Source organism: Phycodurus eques, chromosome 16, assembly GCF_024500275.1.
Source record: "Phycodurus eques isolate BA_2022a chromosome 16, UOR_Pequ_1.1, whole genome shotgun sequence".
In the NCBI taxonomy this organism is placed as follows: Eukaryota; Metazoa; Chordata; class Actinopteri; order Syngnathiformes; family Syngnathidae; genus Phycodurus; species Phycodurus eques.
The window spans coordinates 4108815-4131651 of NC_084540.1; the positions used below are offsets into that span (position 1 = coordinate 4108815).

At 41.2% G+C, this 22837-nt stretch overlaps 1 protein-coding gene across 3 annotated transcripts; it reads left to right on the plus strand.

The window, feature by feature from the left end:
* Positions 1-958: 958 nt before the first annotated feature.
* Positions 959-22251, plus strand: rogdi (rogdi atypical leucine zipper). Of its 3 annotated transcripts, none has more exons than XM_061699853.1 (12): positions 959-1083; positions 3367-3442; positions 5583-5654; positions 7651-7733; positions 7877-7931; positions 8028-8108; positions 11288-11383; positions 11460-11558; positions 13191-13304; positions 13400-13449; positions 15968-16094; positions 20281-22251. In XM_061699853.1, exons 2-12 carry the CDS (start codon positions 3368-3370, stop codon positions 20320-20322), a joined length of 894 nt encoding a protein of 297 aa, XP_061555837.1. In that variant the 5' UTR covers positions 959-1083; position 3367; the 3' UTR covers positions 20323-22251. The 3 variants fall into 3 exon arrangements, with proteins under 3 accessions (XP_061555837.1, XP_061555836.1, XP_061555835.1); XM_061699852.1 differs by lacking the exon at positions 959-1083 and adding an exon at positions 1099-2087; XM_061699851.1 differs by lacking the exon at positions 959-1083 and adding an exon at positions 2900-3115.
* The last annotated feature ends 586 nt before the right edge of the window (positions 22252-22837 follow it).

Sequence of the window (22837 nt, forward strand, 5' to 3'; positions counted from 1 at the left end):
TATGTTTGAAGTTTGCCAAAGAGCACTTGGATGTTCCACACCACTACTGGAAAACTATTCCCTCAAATGGTGGCCTTTACACCAGTTGGATGCAGAGCTCCATTTAAATGCTGTTTGTGTAGTGCACTTGAATTAGATTCCACATTTATTATGAAAATAATATAAAAGAACTAATCGAATTACCTTCACTATAACATCTGTTTGCCCTGCGGTACACATCATTACCACAGCACACACCACTTTCCCAGCAAGTATGGTATCTGTGAAGCTGAAGCTTGGGGTGAGAGAAGAGAATGTGCCTCCAAGCTGTTAAACATTTCAATATTGACCCATAAATTACAAAATTTAGAAACATTTCAACATTGACCCATAAATTACAAAATTTAGAATGCACTGTTCCAATGATTACAACAGTTTCTAAACATTGTATAGCTTGTCAAGAACTGAAAATAATCATTTGTTGAATTTGCATCTTTAGGTCATTTACAGAAATCATAGCTTCATAGGACAAGTTACATTTTAACATATGGCTGCATATTTGAAAGCAGCTCCACAACTCTACACCATGATCTATTTAGTTTGTGAGCTTTTGGAGTGTTTTTGCTTCAATTTCTTTGCGGAATGCTAGAAATAACCTCCCAGAGCTCCTCCTTGGGTGTGAACTTTTCTACAGCAGCAGTATGCCAATATTGGCCAATATATACAATTCACCCACTGATTTGGTGCTTGTGATTTCAATCATTTTGAATGAGGGTCCTCAACTTGCACAGAGCTACTGAACAAAAAGCTATCTTGAGTTGATCAAAGAGGCTCTCCATGTGAGTCTGTGATTACAGCGTTTTAGATAGAAGTGATGCTTGTTGGTGGAGAACATCAGCTCTAGCGGACTTTTTTTTTTTTTTTTTTTACTTTTGTTTACGATGTTCACCTACAAATGTGAGGAACGACTCCGCTTCAAACAGGTTTCCGGCCGGCATTTAAAGACAAGCCTTTGGAGTTTTCTTTAGATGAGACTGGCTTGTTGAAGAGAAACATGCGCAGGACACCCAGTAAACACAATGACCTCATCATAACGTCATTGTGGTAAGTTTTAAATTTGTTTTCTTTGTATGCCAGTGTGTCAAATGTCTGTGAAACCAGTCGGTGGTGGAGAAAAGATGGACTGTTATTGTAGAGAATGGCATGCACGCGCCCTTTTTTTATTGATAGACCTCCAAACATGCAGAGTCATAAGCACAGTACTGTGATTAAATTACTTGTCTTGAATTTATTCCATACAGAATAATAAAAAAAAAAATGTTCTCATTAATAGTCACAAGTACAGCCGGAAGAGTCTGCACGCACCAACTGGCTGCCTACACAGCCGTTAGACATTTTCAAATGTAAAGTGTGCTTTATCTTTTGCACAGATTTAAATGGCATTCACAATTCTGCGTAAAAGTACACGTTCTATGATTTCCACGCCATGCCAGTTGTAAATTAATCACACCTCTTTAATGTTGATTTAAATGCAGTCTGTGTGTCAGAAGTCCTGACAGGAGGATACGCATGGATGAAATGTGTGCAAGTCTCAAATGTCTAAAAAAGGATGAGTGCAAATGGGAGAACATAGCCCTAAATAAGAAAGTATATGAGATTATTCTTTGCATACAGTGGGTACTAAAAGTATCCACACCTTAAAATCCCCCCCCACTCCCCTCCAATTAATGCAGACAGCACCCCATATTGACAGAAAAACAAAAATTGCTGACATTTTTGAAGATTTATTAAAAAAGAGAAACTGAAATATCACACAGCCAGAAGTATTCAGACTTAGATTTAGTCGAAGCACCCTTTTGAGCTAATACAGCCATGTGTCTTTTTGGGAATGATGCAACATGTTTATCACTCCGGACAGAATACTTTCCATACACACTGTATGTCGCAACTTTATGATTCGGTGTGAATATGTAACTCAAGAATACTAAAAACAGGATTTATTGTACACAGACTTTATTGTACTTTTATGAGATGGGCATGGAACTGAAAATGACTGCATATGACTGAAAATCCACCTAGTTGTGTCATGTAGGTTACCAGCATTCGGGGTGAGTCAAAAATTGGGATTGGGGGGATACTGTGGCGATTCCTTGGGGCCTATGTGCCCAGTGCCCCTAATGTTGTGCCTGAGTGCTCTAGCTGCACCAGATGGGACGGGTTCTTGGGCTCCCAGCGGTTTCAGTGTAACGGGGTGCCAGTAATTCCTTTGCTTCTGTGTCCTGGGGACTTCCCTAACTTGGTTACAGAATGGGCTGAACACTTTGCTGCACTGGCGAGAGGTTGGTTGCATGATCTTAGCATAATACATCAGCAACCAGTGCGACCCAATCGTCAGTACTGTTCGGGCCCAACTGGTGCTGCTTAAGTGTTTGTGGCCACAACTGCTATATGTTTGAATATGAGGACTTCTGGGTTTAGTGGTGGAAGGGGATGCATGTATACAATCTACAGTAGTCTTAGCTCAGTTCTCGCCTTTATTTTACTGCCTGTCTTGTTTTGCTTCACATATGGTGTATCATGCCCTTTCTGGAGGATATATTAGCTTCAAATAAAAGAATTACAAGTTCTCTCTCTTACCATTTTTTATTTTTTTCTTTAGCTTTAGATCACTACTCAAGAAACAAAACTTGTATGCTGACAGACCAAAAAAAAGCATGTATGTTTTTAGAAGTCTTGGCATGAACCATATATAAATATGCAGACACAATTTAAATAATAAAACAATGCTACTCATAACAAGACAAAGACTACTACGGAAGTCACCCTAATAAGGATCAGTGGGCGGGGTCACTTAATTCCGAACGTGTGACCAAGATACGTTGCATTCACGGCTCTCCGCAATTTCACGACTTGATTTATGCGTCGTGTCGATTCATTGAACAGTTTTCTTACAGATAAACTTGATTTATGCGTCGTGTCGATTCATTGAACAGTTTTCTTACAGATAAACACTCTTGTACCGTAAGCTTTAAAACAGCAGCTCGTTTCCGGAGAGAGGCCGAATAAAGTAAATTAGTAAACCTTATCAAGTTCAAATCGCAATTGATATGCAGGTGTAAACTGTATATCCATGTAGGTATGTCATGTCGTAATGTTTCCACTTTGTCACAGTTGTGCTGTTGCCGTGAGTCAAGGCGTTCGTTTTTCCCATTTCCATTATGTGTGTGTGTGCGTGCGTGCGTGTGTGTGTTTTCCCCCTCTTGACACCCGCGAGTCCTCACTGGCCATCAATGCAGCAGCTCATCTGCTATGCTAGGAGGCAAACGTATATACACGAGAGCGGACACTTAAATACGTGTCTTAAGGTTGTTCTCGTTTCCTGCTCAGAATGCTCAACCATCAGAGATCTCTGTCGGAGCTACCCAAGATGTCGGCGGCAAGTCAAGTGGAGAGAACAGTGCTGGTAAGCGGATGTTTCTTGTTTCTTGTCTGCTGGGAAGCTAGCAGTCACGGTCTCAACCTAAATTGCGACGTCGCAGCCGTTTGGCCCCAGTGAGTGATGCGTTGCTACGTTGGCAGGCTCGCCTGGAGGACGTAGTCGGCTCTCATATGGCGATAGCGGGCAGGTGCTGTATTGGCAACGTTTGCGGTGGCAATTCTGCGTTGCGGCGGGCCCGACCGAATCTAACAATCCGTTGAATGGAGCGAGAGGCGCCGTGAAAAGTGCGACATGCGACACGCCGAGCAGCCAATAACCCGAGTCAGCGTTTTTTAAATTTATGTATTTTATTTATTTATTTATTTGTTGTTATTATTATTTTTAAATCGTATTTCTGTCACTGTTAGGGACGCCTACAGTATTTGCATCAGAACTTACCAAGGAGAAAAAGAAACCTCTTTATTCGTCGTGACTCATTGATACAAACGCAAAGTAATTATACTTTTAAAAAAATATAAAAAGTCATTATATACACTGCTGCCATATACGATTTATTGCGTGGAAATACGGAGCAACACGTCTAAAATCAACACTCATCCAAGCTTGACGCTACAAAAGAAGGCAATCAGAATTAGTCATCGAACTCAATCAACTATATATCCGCTTAAATACACTCACATTTTTACTACTTAGTTTAATTCAAAACAGCACGGCTAAAAATCCCATCAATCTGCTTTGCCGAAGTACTCGGAGGCTGTTCGAAATTAGAGACGGGTATTTCAAAAATCTAAAACAAGAACAAATATAAAACGGAGATGTGTCTCTGGGAGAGGAGTTACCTCTTGAATGATGATCATGAATTGAAAGCATATTGCTCCCTGACTATGTTTAAAACAAGGTGATTAAAAATTACATATAAAAATTAGGTATGGGGGGGGGGGGTGAAGTGTTGGTGTGCGTTTGTGTGTGTGTGTGTGTGTGTGTGTGTGTGTATATATATATATATATATAGAGAGAGAGAGAGAGAGATGAGGATGAGGATGATGAAGCAGTTAGCAATGCTAGCTTGGCTACACTTGGCTGGACCTGTTATTTTTGGATACTTAGAATATCCTACATATAATTAGCTTCGTACTTTGTCATTGTTACTTTACATGGACTGGCGAGTTTAGGATACCTAATGCTATAATATTATGCGATTAGCTTCCTATATCGCGACTATTATACAAGTTTAACATGTACTTAGAATTAGGGGTAGGACCTGATAAGTTCTTTATTTCTTACTTCAAAAATAATTAACCCTCATATATAATAATATAATGAGGTGATTAAACATTTATATGCTTTCACTGTCATAACGGCCCTCTGAGGGAAATAGTAACTACAATGTGGCCCGCTACAAAAATTTGTTTGACACCCCTGGCCTAGATATTCAACTGCAGTTGCGTGAAACCTGGTTTTGTCTTGTCAGGATTATGTAAAATATATTTCCCCCAACTATATTTAAGTTCTGTATTAAGAGCCAACCTTCAATTTTAAACATTATCCACATTTATTCCTATAAATTCCCATTGAAAGTTTCCAACTTTGAAAATTCCCAGAATTTTGCAAACCTTATTTAAGCAATGTGTGTCAAAGGCAGTGGATTATGTTGTGTATGTGCTACCAGCTAAAACAGGTGAAAGCACTTCCTTCCTGCACAGATATATGGCAGAACCCTTTATATAGCAGTATATCGAGACAAAGCATCCGCAAGTCTTCTGTTTTGACACAAGATGTCACCACAGCACCACCGAAGAGGACAATATTATTTAACTGTATATTATTAATAAAGGATACACATGTATTTTTAACTTTTGTCTGAAGACACCAGCCATAAAGAAAACAAAATTTTAGCAAATTCAGCTTCAAACCATCATGTCATTAATGCGTCGTTATTAGCCTTAGCGCAGCATACACGGGAAGTCTACTTATCTGTTTTCCAGGTTTGGTGATGTCATTGCCACATGACGATTGCTTTCACAAAGATAAAAAAACCAATAGCTCATCCATCCCTAACAGTGCTCTTTGTGATTGTTTCTGCTGACAAATACCAATGGTATGATGTTGTTTTGTTGTTGTTGAATCGATCACATTGCCTTTTGTTTCATAAAATGTATGCCAGGAGGAAGAGTTCAACTGGCTTCTTAAAGAAGAAGTTCACGCTGTTCTTAAGCAGCTGCAGGATGTTCTCAAGGTAAGCGTTGATAAGATAGCAATGTTAAGTTTGTTCTCGTCTCATCTTAAGGCTGACTGTGGCTACTGACATATTTAAGACTGAAATAAAAAGTATATGTAAGTAATGGAACCAAATATGTCCAAACATGGGATGCTGGCTGACCTACATCTTGTTTGAATTGAGAAACCGCTTAAACCAGGGGTGTCAAACAAATTTTTTGTCACAGGCCACATCGCAGTTATGACTTCCCATGGAGGGCCGCTACAACGGTGAACCCATATAAATGAAAGATGACCTCATATACTGTAATTACATATTGTATAGACACAACACATTGATGAATAACCAGTTTTGAAATCAGAAGCCTATAAAAAATTTGTTTTCGACTATTACATCTCTTTTCAAAGTGGTATTGGTAACAACAAAAAAATGCTTGCAAATATCTCAAAGGTATGACACCAGAACACAATGAGCAATTTTGATTTGTTTTCGCGGGCCACATAAAATGATGTGGCGGGCCGGATTGGCCGCCCGGGCCACCAGTTTGACACCTGTGGCTTAAACCAGAGGACATAATGGAAGTAGAAATAATTATTTTTAGGGTGACTTGTATGTTGCCGTTATTAGTGAAGCTAATAGGACTATATTTTTCAATCCTTTAGATAAGTACATATTTCGTGAAGATAGCTGTAGGCACGGAATGGTGAAAGGGAGTTTAAGTAAATCATAGGAGTCATCAGGTGGGCAGCCTGCTTGATTGAGGTTTTGTTGATTGAAGCCCACATCTCTAAGGGGCTCAACAATGTACCCTGCATCCCAGGTACACCCCTCTCAATGCCATAACCGCTTTGTGCCCCTACGGATTCTGCATTGGCAAGGGCATACTTTTCCCTTGTCGGTGGCCGACAGGGACAAATGTGCTGCAAATGGCGAAAACACACAAGGACATAAAACAACTTTCAAAAGAAAAAAAGTGCAAGATTTAATACCAAGATCTTGTTGTTTTGAGAGACGTTTCTAAAGGCTTTTTGTATGATGGACAGTTGATTCATTTGCAGGCAAGTCCAATCTCATGGCACAAATTAGTCTGGAGACTGTAGTCATAGAGGGCAATTGTCTTTGGAAAGCTTTGTTTATGTTTACGACACTGTTGCCCATATAAGGGTGCCTTTGCAGGTTTTTTTCTTTTAGGCATTGTATGCAAGAATGTCAGAATTTGACTACGTCAGTGTTGCGCTTGAAATTGGAAACCAAAAACAAGAAAAGGGATTTTGAAGGACAAAACATTTAACCGGTACAGAGGGTTTTTACTTGTATTATACCATCTGGTGACTTTAGTTTCTCTTATTTTAAACAAGTTACCCAATTTGGGGGAAAATCAAGTTTGAATCGGCATCATGCAAGACTTGTGAGACATCAGTTCAGTTAGCATAACAAGATGAACTCCGGTTGTGTGTTTTGCGTTTGTAAATATGGTTTGCAATGTTGGTTGAAAACATTTTGAGTCCAACTATCAAAAAAAATTGACAATATGTTACGCCCACGTACATTTCCTGGTAAATGTTTGAGGGAAAAAAAGGGGACTGGGCCCACGGTGGGTGTTTTTATCCATCCATCCATTTTCCTACCGCTTATCCTCACTAGGGTCACGGGTGTGCTGGAGCCTAACCCAGCTGACTCTGGGCGAGAGGCGGGGTAAACCCTGTAGTGGTCGCCAGCCGTTTGCAGGGCACATATAAACGAACAACCATTCGCACTCCCATTCACACCTACGGGTGCAAATAATAATGGGGAGTTAAGCGACCATGCATGTTTTTGGGAGGTGGGAGGAATCCTGGTTACCTGGAGAAAACCCACATAGGCACGGGGAGAGGCTGGATTTGAACCTAAGGTCATCAGAATTGTGAGGCATATGTGCTAACCAGTTGTCCACCGTGCCGCCCGGGTGTTTTTATCTACAACCCATATCTCTCTCCTGATGTCTCCATTTTGTTTTGGTTTTGCTCCTTACCAGGAGGCTTCCAGACGTTTCACAATGCCTACACCAGGCCTGGAGAGTCCGCTCAAACAGGAAAACTTCATCCTGGGCAGCTCAACGTAATGCCATCTACAATTTCTCTTCATGACTCGGTATTCGTGTGTGATGGACAGTATTCTGTCTGTGGAGGTCATGGTGAACAAATATATCTGATGTTGCTTTTGTGTTGAAATTTAAAAAACAAAAAAATCGTGTTTTGCAGCATGGATCAGGTGAAAGGAGTGCTGACACTACAGGGAGAGGCTCTGACTCAGGCAGTGAGTGTGAGCTGCTCTTAAAGTAGCGGTTTTCTCCTTGTGTGAAAATGAAAGAGCGGTTTGTTTCACCTAATAGTTTGTTTTTACTTTGAAAAGGACATCAATCTGAAGGTTGCAAAGAGTAGTCAAGTGCTACACTTCCAGTTCAGGGAGGACAAGCAATGGAAACTACAGCAGGTATGTCTGGCTGGATTAAACTACAGCGGATCAACTATAACTAACTTCTAGTTATAACCATCAACTTTTTAAACAGCTAACTTATTCCCAAGCAACATGCTGGCAATTTTTTATCTTGAGTTTGTTGTCACATTTCTGTCGGGCCAATTATACATTTCTCGTGCTCTCACTGTAGTAGTCTCGACACGCTGCACTATTTGCATATCTGTTGTTGACCAATACTGGCCAATCATGCCAGAGTAGCATCTGCACCACTTACACACTGACTAAGGAGTATCTGCAACATTTGCACAGTAGACAGTGTCCCAGATTATCGCCCTTTGCACAATGGTCATTGCACCGGACTATTCCTATATTAGTCAATCAAACTGCTCTAAGTGCTAGAGGCCTCTGCATCATTTTGCACCATTTGTTAAAAAAAAAAAAAAAAATTATAATAATTGTACCGGCATTACCAGATTACTAGCAACCTTTTATTGCTCAGCGACTGTTTTTCTCAATGTCTTTACGTTTCAAAAGTATTGGCGATACAAGTTTAATTTGTTCTTTGACCAAGCTCTTATCGCAATGCACTCAAAACATATTTCTCGATTTAAAATTCCTGGAAATGCAATTAATCCGTTCGAGTCCGCCAAACGTCCCCACAATATTTATTTTACGTTTTTAATTAAGAAAATTAGCAGTATATTTTTAAATAGTTATAAAAACACAGTAGAAGAGAACGCAACGATATTAACTTGTTTTGTGAAATGTAATCATCAAGCGAATGTTCTGTGTAAAATAGTAATGAAAACACAATAGAAGAGAGTGTAAAGATATCCACCCATTTTCTGTACCGCTTATCCACTCTAGGGTCGCGGGCGTGCTAGAGCCTATCCCAGCTATCTTCGGGCAAGAGGCCGAGTACACCCTGAACTGGTCGCCAGCCAATCGCAGGGCACATATAAACCGACAACCACTCGTACTCGCATTCACACCGACCAAGTGTATTCAAGCCAAAATTCTGATGCACGCACACACTGTAATACATTTGCATGCTGTGCCTGTAAAAGGTTGTTTCTCTCTCTCTCTCTCTCTCTCTCTCTCACTCACTCACACATGGATCTCGTGTCCACTGATTAAAGCTCCCATATTTTGGCTATTAGACCTCCACAGAGTGAATCGCTAACATGGACTGAGCATATAAGTGTCAATTTCATTTACAAAACACCTTGGTTTTGTCATACAAATGTACAGAAAAGGCCCCTCTGACTTCTGTTTGACCCAGGTTTGTATCGGCTTTGTCCATATTTGGCTAAGACAGCCCCCTTTCTTCTGATTGGTTGCCTCCATGTAGAAGACCCAAACCTCACTACTTGTTAGAGTACGTGTTTATGTTGACAGCACTGGCTCGGATTTGAACGATAAGTGGAGATCTTCGCTAGTGACGTAGATAAGCTGGAGAAATTCGACTGACCTGATTTCAGGCCTCTCAGCAGATAAACGTCTAGAACTCAGGAACTCTTTTAATTCATATTTCATGTTCACTGGGGCATCATAGACCCAATATTACATCCCAAATACTAGAAAAAAGGTGGTTTGGTAAATTACAAGACCTTTAAAATTTTGTGTTGTATCTCAAGGTACCGCCAGTCTGCATGGCTCAAGTAACATCATTCCAGTGTTTTGCTCCCAGCAAAGTTGCACATTTTGGGTATTTACTAAAAAAAAAAAAAAAAAAATCAGATTTCCTTTCAGATGTAGTAGTAGTAGTAGTAGTGCTCCTACTGTATTTGTTTTGCTTGTAAAAATTCAGGGAGTGAATTTGGGGTTTTGGTTAGCTGCAAGCTATAAATATTTCTATCAGTGTGAAATGAATCTGTTTAGTTTAACTTTTTTAATTGAACTACTTGTACAAGAATATTAAATATTATAATAATAAGTTGTATCAATTTGAGCATGTCGTAAAAAATTGTTTGCTGATACATTTTGGTTGATCTCTGTATTTGCTGAACATTGCTCTTGGGGACGTCAAACTGTCATTTGAAACTAACAGCTCTGATGACATTGTCCTCAATGTCTCTTAAATGAACAGGTCGAGCAACATGGACAATCAGTCAGACAAGTTTTATTCCACTGCCACCTCACCCATGGGAAAATGCCAAGATTGTTTTCGAAGATGTTTAAATTATCGTAAGTGATCATAGAGCCCTGGTCATAGCTGTGGCTTTTTTTTTTTTTGGATGCAGCAAGCTTCCGGTTTCATACTGTAGTTACGTTCCTGAAGCGCTTTCTAAAGACAGCGTTATTGTCAAAGTGCAGAAAGCATTGTAGACTCGTGTAACAGCAGTTGCATACATCTAGAACAAGCTCAACATACTGTAATTAGAAGAGTGTATAACACAGGCATTATAGCATTATGTGACGTGGGGGCCTGCGGGCACATAATGGTATAGCCTGTCAGTTTGGGGATGCTATGTGAATTCAGGAAAAAATATATGGTCCAAATCTCACGCAGCGGGAAATCTATGGGGTAAGTCCAGCAGCTGCCACCTAAAACCATCAAGAAAGAACGCTTCGCATGGTGGTCCACTCAGCATTGGCTGTGGAGCGCGTAGTGGCAGCTCGACACCCCTGGTCGTTGTCACATTTCTCTTTGTACCTGCCATTTGTTCGGGGATCGCCAACACTTTTTTTGTACTCACCCCCACTAAGATCTAACAAGACTTTTTTTGGTTTCAAAATACTTTGTAGTCGGCATACACAGTATCTGGCCAGCCAAGTAATTCATTTGGATTTCACCTGCAAGTAAATGGCTAGAGTCATAAGGTTTCCACAGGATAATTATTAAGTACTACAAATTCTCAAATCCTAACAGATAGTCCTTTTTGTTTCAAAGCAAAATGATGAATGTTTGAAGACACCAAGGATTTTTGGACAAAGCTCTTTATTTCAGAAGTGTGGGTGAACTGTCAAACTGGTTGTTAAAACTCAACGAGAGTAAAGCATCAGTAGCCAGATAATTATATGCCCAAAGGCAACACTGAACACGAAAATTCAGTAAAACATCCTTCTTTGTTCTTCTTGGCCTGCCTGTGTGGCGTTTGCATGTTCTCCCTGTGTTTGCATTGTTTTTCTCCAGTACAGCTTATTCCCACATAACAAAAATCCCTCTCCACTTTTTGTATGTCTTCTGTCAGATCCAGGATGCAAGAAACCATGTGACTCAAGCGCTTCTGTTGCTGAGCAGCCATGATGAGAACTATGACTTCAAGACGGGGGCAGAAGTTAACAAGGTTTTCCGTCAATAACAACGTATCAATGTATCATGCATTATGTAGTGATACCAACCTCACTTTTCTGCTGTTGTAGTTAATGGATGCTGTGATGCTCCAGCTAATACGCGCACGAAACCGCCTCACCACCCCAGCATCAATGACACTGCCTGAATTGGCCACCAGTGGGCTGATGGTACAAACTATTTATTGTCTCTCTCATGGTGTCCTGTAGCTTAATTGTAATTATGAATTGAGGCTGCTACTAATATTAACAATAATCATAATACATCCATTGGAACACACCCACTGGTCCCCCTTCTTTAAAATGGGGGACCACCACCCTGGCTGCCCCAAACAGAGCAACATCGAGGGCCTAATGTAACCCCGAGCAACTCGTCCACTCCTGGGCCCTTCCACAGGGGAACATTTTAACAGTCTCTGCGACCTTAAATCCAGAGATAAGAGAACCCAATTCCTCTATATTGGAAGTCGTGTCAGTGAATGAATGTAAGGGAAGTCTAAGAAATATTCTCCCCACTGACCAACAACATCCTTCAACATCCATGCAGCGCCTCATCCTCACTATACAGTGTGGATGGTGCACTGCTTCTCCCCCCCCCCCCCCCACCCCTGAGACCCAGGATGGTGGACCAGTTTCCTTGAAGCCATCCAGAAATTGTTCTCCATGGTCTCACCAAACTCCTCCCATGTCCATGTTTTTGCCTTATTTTATTGAATGAAATAAGTATTTGATGTAAAAGCAAAACACAAGCTAGTATTTGGTGGAGAAACCCTTGTTGGCAAGCACAGTGATGAGTAGTTGGTCACCTACTTTGCACACAGCTGAGGAGGGATTTCAGTCCACTCCTCTTTGTGGAAACTCTCTAAATCCTTCAAGCTTCTAGGCTGTGACGAATAAACTCCAAGCTTCAGCTTCCGCCCCAGGATTTCTATTGGGTTGAGGTCTGGAGACTGACTAGGCCACTCCATGACCCTTATGCTCCTTTGTTGCAGTTGGAGTTTTGGTTCCTTGTTAGAAGCCTGATACCCCAGTAGGTGGTATTGTTTTTTTTTTCCCAGGAGCGGATGAGGGACATTGGGAAAACACAGCATTGGGGAATCTAGGTTTAAGGGGTCTGCCCAGAAATAAAATGGGGCTTTGTCTTCACATTCATGTGATGGCACAGATGGCAGAGCGGCCATCTGCAGTGTCTCTTATATTGTCTTTATAACAACTTATTTTCCTCCTCAGTGCATATTATATATATTATAATAATTTAAGTATAGTTGAAACCAGATGTTTACATACACTTTATAAATAGACACAGTTATACTTGCGTACGATTGTTTGAGCAGATGAACTTGGCACCTTCAGGCATCTGGAAATTGCACCCAAGGAGGAACCAGACTTGTCCAGAGTTCTCTTACTGATATCTTGGCTGATTTCATTTGACTTTTCCATGATGTTACAAAAAGAATCGGTGTGTTTCAGGTGGGCCGAGTTCAAATACATGCACTGGTGTGTGTCTAATTAACTCAAATATTGTCAATTAACCTGTCAGAAGCTTCCAAAGACATGAGATCATCTGGGTTTTCACAAATTGTTAAAGGCATAGTGATCTTACTATATATAAACGTAAGACTTTGAAGAAGGTAATGAAAAATTGTCTGAAAAAAATCCTCCTGGCATTTAGCAAATTGAAATTATTTTGGTAATCCTAAATGACTTAAAACAGAATGCCAAATATGTTTGCCTCTACAATGTGCAATTGTTTTCCATGAAGCACAAGATAAACAGCCCCTAACAAGCTATCCTTTTCATCAGAAAATGTTCACTCCTCCCATGCCTGGTGATGTGATGGTGAATTTTTACATCAACTTAAGCAAACTGTGTCTCACCGTCTACCAGCTTCACGTGCTGCCGCCAAATACCACCAAGGTTTGAACACATGATTCATTTAAACACTCTACCACATGAAGTTGTGTAAGCTATAATGTTGGTTGTTGTGCTTGTATGTTCTTGCCTCCTGATAGAATTTCAAGCCATCTGGAAGCTCTGTGCTGCACAATCCTGGGGCCATGTTGTAAGATGAAACCTATCAGTTTATCTGTTGTATCTTGTAGCAAGTCATTCCATTCTGTCGTCATAGGCTGTTTCGTACTCCTTGAACGCTGGCATCTACCGGTAACGGTACTTTTGCTCTGTTACAATGATCTAAATATCGCTCGCTTCTTTTAATGATCAATTATTGCTTATTTACCAACTATTTCGTGCGCGAGACTTCAACTTCGGCATTGGGCGCTGTTTGCGGCAATCTAATTTAAGCGCTAGTGACGTTTAAGTCCAGTTCACCAATCAAACGACAAAAGAAATGACCTCACACAACACCTTCTATTGGGCTTCCCGGGCATGGGTATTAACACTAGATAAGCCAGCTCGGCTCACCGTCGTGTCTACGTGGCCACCATTTTGGGAAGGTTGTCGTTACCATTGAAGGCAACGGCGCGTTCCTCGTGTTCACATTTAGACGAACAAAAACAACAGCTTTCATGTATCGTAGTATTTGTCTGAAGCGGTCTGCCCAAACGTGGGTATTTCAGCTCACTTATTACTTGAGAAAACACAGAGAGACGCACAAATTGCAAATGTTTTTTTCTTTTTGTGTGCCATTTACTCAGTACTTGATTATTTATTTATGTGTACTTTTTACTCTTAAGTATTTTTTTGGAGGACTTCTTTTTGAGTATTCACTTTATTGTCAAGTAACCGTACTCTTACTTGAGTACAATATTTGGCTCCTCTACCCACCTCTGGAGCGGACATCCTCTATTGCTACTCTTAAGTTTAAGCAACATTTTTACTCATCAGATCAGCCCGTGTCGTATTTGTTGCACTGGTCTGTTGTATTTTCGCGTTGGGGTGCTGCGGGTCGTGGCCCTGGTTGTGGTCCCAGCAGAACAGCGACGCACACGTAACATCGGCGACAAGAGCTGGTCCGCTAGTACATTTTGTATTAATTAGGAAACGCGCCTACAATTATCTAATTAGCTTACGGATGTTAATGTTAAATGTTAGGGAGCGATGTTAGGGATTATGTCACAACACAGAATGAACTAACTTCAAATTCACAAATGGCCAATAAAAACTGAAAAATATTATACTTAATATTTTCCTTGAGGATGCATTTGGGATTAGCCTTTGAATTTGGTAATAGTGAAAAATGAAGTGAAACAGACAATGATTTTAGTCAATTATTTTACAGAATGAGAGTGCATAAAGAGGAGTATGCTGTTCATATGGCACAGTTTGAAGCAGGCAGGTGGAGATGGGCCTGGCTCAAGTTGGAGCCCAAAACAAAAAAAGCAAAAAAATGAGGCAATTTTAATCTTAAATTTTTATATGAACATGTACTTGAGCGGTGTAAATAAATGTTTTTCTGCGTAAAGGAAAATTCTTATTTTTTCGGTCACCTTTTTCATCCCTTGGTGTTTGCATGTCTGTGCAATACTTCCAATTCAATACCGATTCCGTAAATCCTCTGACTTGATTCACCTCCTGGCCAGTGGGAGGTGCTTTGTGTGTGATTCGCGTATATGTGCTCAGAGGTTTACATACCCAGGCAGGATTTTTGAATTCGAATTATTTTTTTTTTTTAAATACGACTCATGACTGAACAACAACCATCACCAATTTCTTTATGGTTATGTTTTGTTTAATGGTAATTCCTTTCTGACCGGCTGATTGTTGTGCCTATGTGGCGACCATGTTGGAAAGGTCGTCGTGACCATGGAGGCAACAACGAGCTACTCGTTTTCGTTTAGATGAGCAAAAACACTTTCAAATACTGGAGTATTTGTCTGGCACGGTCTCCCCAAACGTGGATATTTCAGCTCACTTATAACTTTAGAAAACACCGTGCAGTAAATTGCAATGTTTTGTTGTAGTTTTGACTGTGCATACACCCCCCCCCCCCCCCCCCCCCACACACACACAGAAATTTGCACATTCACATTTTATTTTGTAATTTTTTTGTTTGTTTTAATTATTGATGTTCAATTGTTTAATTTTAATCTTAAAGTTATACATATTTTGTTTAATAATGATTTTCTGAAATGTTTGATTTTATTTGAATCCCATTATAATAAAATTAAATGTTTCGCCTGGCCCGTCACGTATTCTATAAAGAATTGTACCCATCTTACAAATTCTGCCTGCGTAATCAAACATGAGCACAACTGTGTGTTTTCTAATTTACTTTTAAAAGTAAAAGTAGGGCTGTGAATTTAAAAATAAGAACCAAATCAATGAAAAAAGAATCAAAAAGAATGTATTACGTGTTCAAATAAAGTGCTTAATTTCAGAATAATTATTTGAAAAAAAATTAAATACAGATAATACTTTGTATTAATCATATGGGTAGAAGCAAAATCATGCATTGTAAAAATGCATTATACATGGGTAGAAGGGTTTTCCAGAATTTTTAGGTCAACTTTGGGGGTGCGTATTATACATGGATGTACATTATACATGAGAAATTACGGTAATTTGTAATGTATTTATTGTGAAGTAATCTTCTGTGTTTCTTCTTCCTCCCTCCACAGTGAACTCAACAACAACCGGTTTGAGGTGAGCCATGTCCACAAGGTGGAGTGTGTCGTCCCTTGGCTAAATGATACACTGGTGTTTTTCACCATCTCACTGCAGCTCTGTCAGCAGCTCAAAGACAAGGTGTGTGTCTCTTATTGTGAGCATTCGCTATTCAGTTTACGCCTAAAAACATGATATACCTCACATAGCCGTTACTATGTTATACTGTACTTCACATACACTGCATATAAAAAGTCCACACCCCTATTCAAATACCAGCTATTTGTGATGTAAAAAATGAGACCAAGACAAATCTAAATCATTTTCAAACTTGTTCGGTCATTAATGTGATCTATAACTTGTACAACTCAATTGGCAAAAAAAAAAAAAAACATTTCAAGGGGGGAGTAAAAATAACTGATACAATGTGGTTGAACAAATTTAACACGTAACTTCGGCGACGAGCTGATCCGCTAGTACATTTTGTATTAATTAGGAAACGCGCCGACAATTACCCAATTAGTTTACGGATGTTAATGTTAAATGTGTCAAGCGACGGAGTAATGATAGGTCTGGGAAATTCCCCGCGACACCTAATCTGGCCAATATTGAGGCTTAAATCTTGTAGTCTGATGTAGGCATTCGGGACCAAGCCCAAAAACAACCCCTAGTCAGTGTTGCCATCAATATCATGCTGTAAAAGTGGATTCATTATTTCCAAAGATTTTGTGCTGACGGGTACAGTATTTGACCCTCAACTGAACTCCCATTTCAAACTACAACAAAAAGAGCCCTAACCAAGATGTCACCAAGCCTCATCATGGGACAAAATGTTGTAAAAAGTTGACAAATGCCCAGGGAATCAGATGAACTTTATTTTGAATTTTTCTGCCAGTTGAATTGTTGGTAGCTACACTATATTGCCAAAAGTATTTGCTCACCTGCCTTGACTCACATGTGAATTGTGACATCCCATTCCTCATCCATCGGGTTCAATTTAACGTCGGTCCACCCTTTGCAGCTATACCAGCGTCAACTCTCCACAAGGTTTAGGAGTGTTTTTAGTGGTATTTTTTTTTAATCATTCTTCCTGAAACACATTTGTGAGGTCATACATTGATGCTGGACGAGAAGTCCTGGCTTTCAGTCCCCACTCTAATTCATCCCAAAGGTGTTCTATCGGGTTAAGGTCAGGACTCTGTGCAGGCCAGTTAAGTTTGTCCACACCAGTGTCTCGTATATGGGTTAAATAAAAATGTATTTAATTTCGGGTCACTTTCGGTTTATCGTAATTTTAAATTGCAGCGTTATAAATCAAGCTATTTTATATATAAGAGGAGCCCCACGTCGCTTTTTACATGGATTAAATTTAGGGCGAAACAACGAGAAACCTTTTTATCAGTCTCGCAATCTGAAGGTTGCTACACTTTAAGAAACTTTAAGAGTTCTAGAGCTCCAGAGGTTTTTTTTCTCAACCCAAACACACACAACAATGCAGGTAGTGAATTTTATGGAAAATCTTATGATCTAACATTGGGAATCTTTAGGGAAAGAAGACAGAAAAACACGAAACGAACAAAGTACATATGAACATTGGCAAAGGAAACTGACTTGTGATGTGAGATTGGTAGTATGAGCGTGTAGTGAATGCATATAGCTGGGGATTCCTGTTCTCGTTAATTTAAACCCAAATATGCACTAATCTGTACTTTTAGTAGACCGCAATGTTGGACTTGCGTGTCTTGAACACGTTTGAGGCAGGCGGCTCAAGCTTCAGAGTGTTCGGCCGGCCCGGTCCGCACCGGGAACAGGTGGATTTGGCGGAAAGGAAGAAGAAAAAGTGGTGGGCGGAAGGAGCCAAAAAAAGTTCCCAGGCAGGATGGCAGGAGCCCGGTGTCTCTGCTCGCAAGTAGTTCGGAACGGGCGCGTTGTGCACGCTTCCGTCCCCCAAACAGGGTAGCTCGGAGCACTTGCAGGATGCTCTGCAGCCGGGGATGGTCCGATGTGTCCTCGTCACCTCGTGATGAGGTGGGCGTCCTGCCTGGGCTAGTCGTCGGAAAGTTGGTCGGGTGAGACAAAAGCTGCCCAGAGAGCATAGCTCCGGCCTTTTTATGGGCGAAGCGAGCCAGAAGGGGGTGGTGTACCCCCTCTCACCTTCCTTTACCACCTTCGGGACCAAAAGGGGAACTGGACCGCCTCTGAGTGTTAATTTCCCATTTTGGTATTATTTCGTGGTTTAAAAGCAGTGGAATAAAATATTAATGATTGGATTTAAGGTAACGAGACCATTTTCCCGCATTGCATTGTCCCACGCTCATCCAATTTAATATCTGTAACGAATGCTTCAAATGTTATGTGGCTGTTGAGAACACTAGTATTTTCAATGTGGCATTTGTGTGGTGTGGAGTGAAACATTTCATCTGGTTCAGTTGACAACAGATTCGACATCAGACATTCAAGTTGGCAGCAATACAGTCACTAGTGACGTTCATGTAAAGTTCTTAAAATATGAACTCCCAGCCAAGTCCGGTACAGACTGTTTCATGAGCCTGTGTCTGTAGTGGCGTTCCGTCGCCTGTGGATGTCGCTGTTGCTCTGTCCAAACTCCCAGCTTGGTCGGCCAAGTATCCCACAGAGTGGAGACTCCTTGGTTGGTGAAACCCTCCGGGCTGGCTGGCGGTGGCAGGTAAATAATTTAGCGTCCTAGTGCGAACTCTGTATCTTTGGTCTCCGCTTTGAAGCTCCGGTTGCTGGTAATTCACTTGGTGTCGGGATTCCAATGCAAATGTCTGTGTCTTGTTTCTGTTGATTATGGCTGTTGATTCATTTAGTGTCTGTACGTGAAGTTACATCTCGCCATTCCGTGGTCGTCTACCTCTGTGGGTAGAGCGAGTCTCGCCGGAGACTGGGGTGCTGGGTTGTCATCTTTTCATGGCATGTCCGTTTCACCAGAATCTGTCATCCATATCTTTATGGACCTTGCTTTGTGCACTGGTACACAGTCATGCTGGAAGAGGTATGCTGAAGCACCTTTCACTGATACTAATTCCTGGACCAGACTACAAGTCGAATTTGGTCTTTGACAATTGCACCATCTCATACTACTGCCATAAAATCTTGCCGTATCTCAGTCAGAAAAACTACACAACGTATTCCGATACCACCGCACCCCGTCTGTTACGATTGTAAGTAAACATGCCGGCGTTCTGTCGAATCATGGTCTAAAGCTTCAGTAAACATTGGTTTGTGCACGTGAATACATTTTGACAACGGTGACCAAGTATTTTGACAACACGCACGTGAGGCGATACACCGGTCCCAATACGAAATCCTATTGGACGACATCAAGGTGCGCTGTCAGAGAGTTGTCGTTGATATGTCAGACTACGCCAAAAAAATCAACCATGCCAGACATTTAATTTTGGCGTCGTAGGGCCAAATCATTGGTCGTGGATTATGTCATGCTCCAAGAATTTTTGGGCCCGATCTGGGAAATTGCCCGCAATACCTTATCTGGCCAATATTGGGGCTAAAATCCTGTCGTCTGTGCTACGCATTAGGGACCAAGCCCACCTCCTGTAAAACAACCCCACACACATGCCATCATCCCCCCCCTCCACCAAACTTTACACGATGCAGTCAGACAAGTACCATTCTCTTGGCAACTGCCAAACCAAGACTTGTTGGTCAAATTGTCAGATGGAGAACCGTGTCTCGTCACTCCAGAGAACGAGTCTCCACTGCTTTCCGCCACTGCATCCGACACTTTGGATTGCACATGGTAATGCATGGCTCGGATGCAGCTGCTCAGCCATGGGAACCCATTCCACGAAGCTCTCCGTGCACTGTTCTCGAGCTAATCTGAAGGCAACATGAAGTTTGGAGGTCTGTAGCGACTGACTCGGCAGAAAGTCGGTTACCACTTCGCCAGCGGTATCCAAAGTGGTAATTTGTGTCCGAGTTGCTGCCATTCCCAAACCCTTCAACGGTCTTATCATAAAGCTGTGAGTCGACTGGGGAATATTTAGGAGTGAGTAAATTTCACAATTGGACTCGTGCACAGGTGACATTCTATCGCAGTTCCACACTGGAATTCACTGAGCTCATGAGACGGACCAATTATTTCACAAATGTTTGTAAAAACAAGTCTGCATGCCCGGGTGCATGATTTTATACACCTGATTCCGATTATTTGGATGGGTGAGCGAATACCTTTGGCAATATATTGTATGTAGTGAGCCTATACAACATGAGTTTCAATATAATGTGCTTAATTTATGGACAAACCGAGAGGTGTGACTAACAGATTGTCCTCCTGTACCTGCAGATATCAGTCTTCTCCAGTTTCTGGAACTACAGACCTTTCTAATCACCTCAGTCAACATCAGACCCAAACAAACCACACAAGTGTGAAGGACATGCTCTTATTTATTTGTAGATATTCATAAGCCAGTCAGTGTTGCACGGTCGTCAGAAGCGACAGACGTGTTTTCCTGTTCCCTGTCGGGCTTTGCAGCGGGTCGACATTCCTCTGATGTGTTTTGAATTTCACAATACTGACTAATACCACTCCATGAATGTATGGTTATTTTTTTGTTTGTTTGAGAGCTATTTTTTTTTTTTTTTTTTTTTTTATGTTCAAGCAATGCTTCGTCTATTTATCATCGTCTTTGGTGGTGAATGCTTAACCTCTGGACTCAGGTGAAAATAGTGGAAAGGGAAATATATATTGGAAAGGGAAATATATTCTGGAGTTATTTTAATTTCCATTGGCAGATATGAGTTTAAAGGTTAATGTATTCCCCCGCTTGTAGCGGTTGCAAAATTTGGGACATTTTCAAAATGGCAAACTTTCCATGAGAATTATAGGGATTTTACAGCAATTCATGGGTACAAACCGGACCAAAAACGGAACAATTTGCAAATTGCCAGGTTAGTCTGTTACAGGAAACCCATACACCTATTTTGCAGCTTAATCTCGGTTAGAAAATTTTGATACAGTACTCATTTTAGTTTGCTGCATGTCTTTTGACAAATCAAAATGTTCTGGTATTTTGCATCACTCACCCCCAAATTTCACTTAATTCTCCTGAATTGCCATCGGACTAACCAACAGGATGTTTCCAAACTTTCTCAGCCACACCATGGAAAGTTGTAACTCTTATGTTTTATTTTCATTTGTACAAAGTTGCGCATCTCTTGCTATTATCTGTGTGTAACCTGAGACTTTTGGAACACCTGGTGTGTTCTGTTCTATAATGCTAAGGGGTAGCTAAAGTCCTCTTTCCGTGTTTTCCCTGGATTAATTAAGTTTCACTTTTGCTGTGGGTCCCTGTGCTTTGGCAGCAATCAATGTCCAGCTTAATATTTACATTTAGACTAATGCAATAAAATGGAATAATGGTTCATGAGTCATGCAGCCATTAATCGGGTCGGCATGCACCACCAATGCAGTATATTGTGCAAAACGCATGATCATTGTAATAGAAAGAATCTTTAGAACCTTCTTAACTGCTTTGTTTAAGAGTAACGCATATCTGTACTGATTCACTGGCGTATCCGTTTTAATCGCTTTAAAAAAAAACGTGGTTAGTGGTGGAAGTCTTTTGAAAGTTGTGTGTGAATACAAACGCTAACATAGCATTAATATCAATGTATGCCTTTTTTTTTTTTTTTTATTATTAATTGCCCGATTGGGTGTAATTCATCACATTCCATTTGTTCAAATAAGCTAATCAATCATGCACATGTATTTAAAGGTTTTGCACGTTGATTCCTTTGGAACCTGAACACTAATAGCTTGTTGTCTCAGCTGCCATTTGGACATATCACTTTAAAATGGTTTCTCAAGTCCCATCCGTCCCATCAAAGAACCCGACAGTAGATCTTCACAGTTACACTTTTGTTCAACCTGCAGTGTGAAAATGGTCTCTGAGATAATGGCTTTTCATGAACAACACCATTCCAGTAAGTGTTAGTTTACTTAGAAATTGATAAAAATGAGGATGTGACTGTGCAATAAAAAAACTAGCAAATTGTCTACATCTCATGACCTAACCAAATCTATGATCACCACTATTTGGGAGTACAGCCCTTAGAACTATGACTGATGCTACAATTTACAAATGTCCAGGAGGCCTAAAACGTTACAGGTGACCACATCACCTAAATGCCTTGGAAAAATGTATTTTGTAATTCTTCCCTTTTTATCGCAATGGCCTCCGTCTTTAAGGCTAATGCAAAAGGGAGTTGTCGCTGCGACACATGTGCCAACTGGTCGGTCGAGACATCCCTTCCCGCGTGCACAGTCCGAGCTTCTTCCCCACAGGCCTACAAGGTATCTGTACCTTGAGGAAAAACTAAAGATCGTACTTGTTTCCTCCCCCGCTCAGGACATATAAACGTCAGCCTAAGAGGTCCGCCTACGCTCAGCAGTCGCCGCCTCCTGTTCAGGGGCAGAGAGTGGAGACAGCCCAGCATTCACCCCCTCTCAGGTTTCAGCCTCTGTCGCCAAGGCCCCAGGGATAGGGTTCACTCCTTCACAGGCGCCTGCACTATTAAACTTACCTCGTCTGAGAGGATGGAGGGTGTTGCAGTAGCGGACTGAGCGCTAGTCATGCCCGCTGTCTCCTCATTTGGGTCCCCCTTTTCACAGACCATAATGAATGTGTCGCTTGCATGTAGCGCACTTTTGTGACGCCGGCACAGGACACTCACGCGCACGATGCCCCTGGACACCACACGTCCTACACATGCCGGTCGTGAATCACTCCGAAGTACTCCGGGTACTCCTTCACAAACCTCGGAAGCTCGGACTGTGCATGCGGGAAGGGATGTTTGAGATGCGCAGCTGGTGCGGCGGAGAAGATCCGGTCAATTTTCAA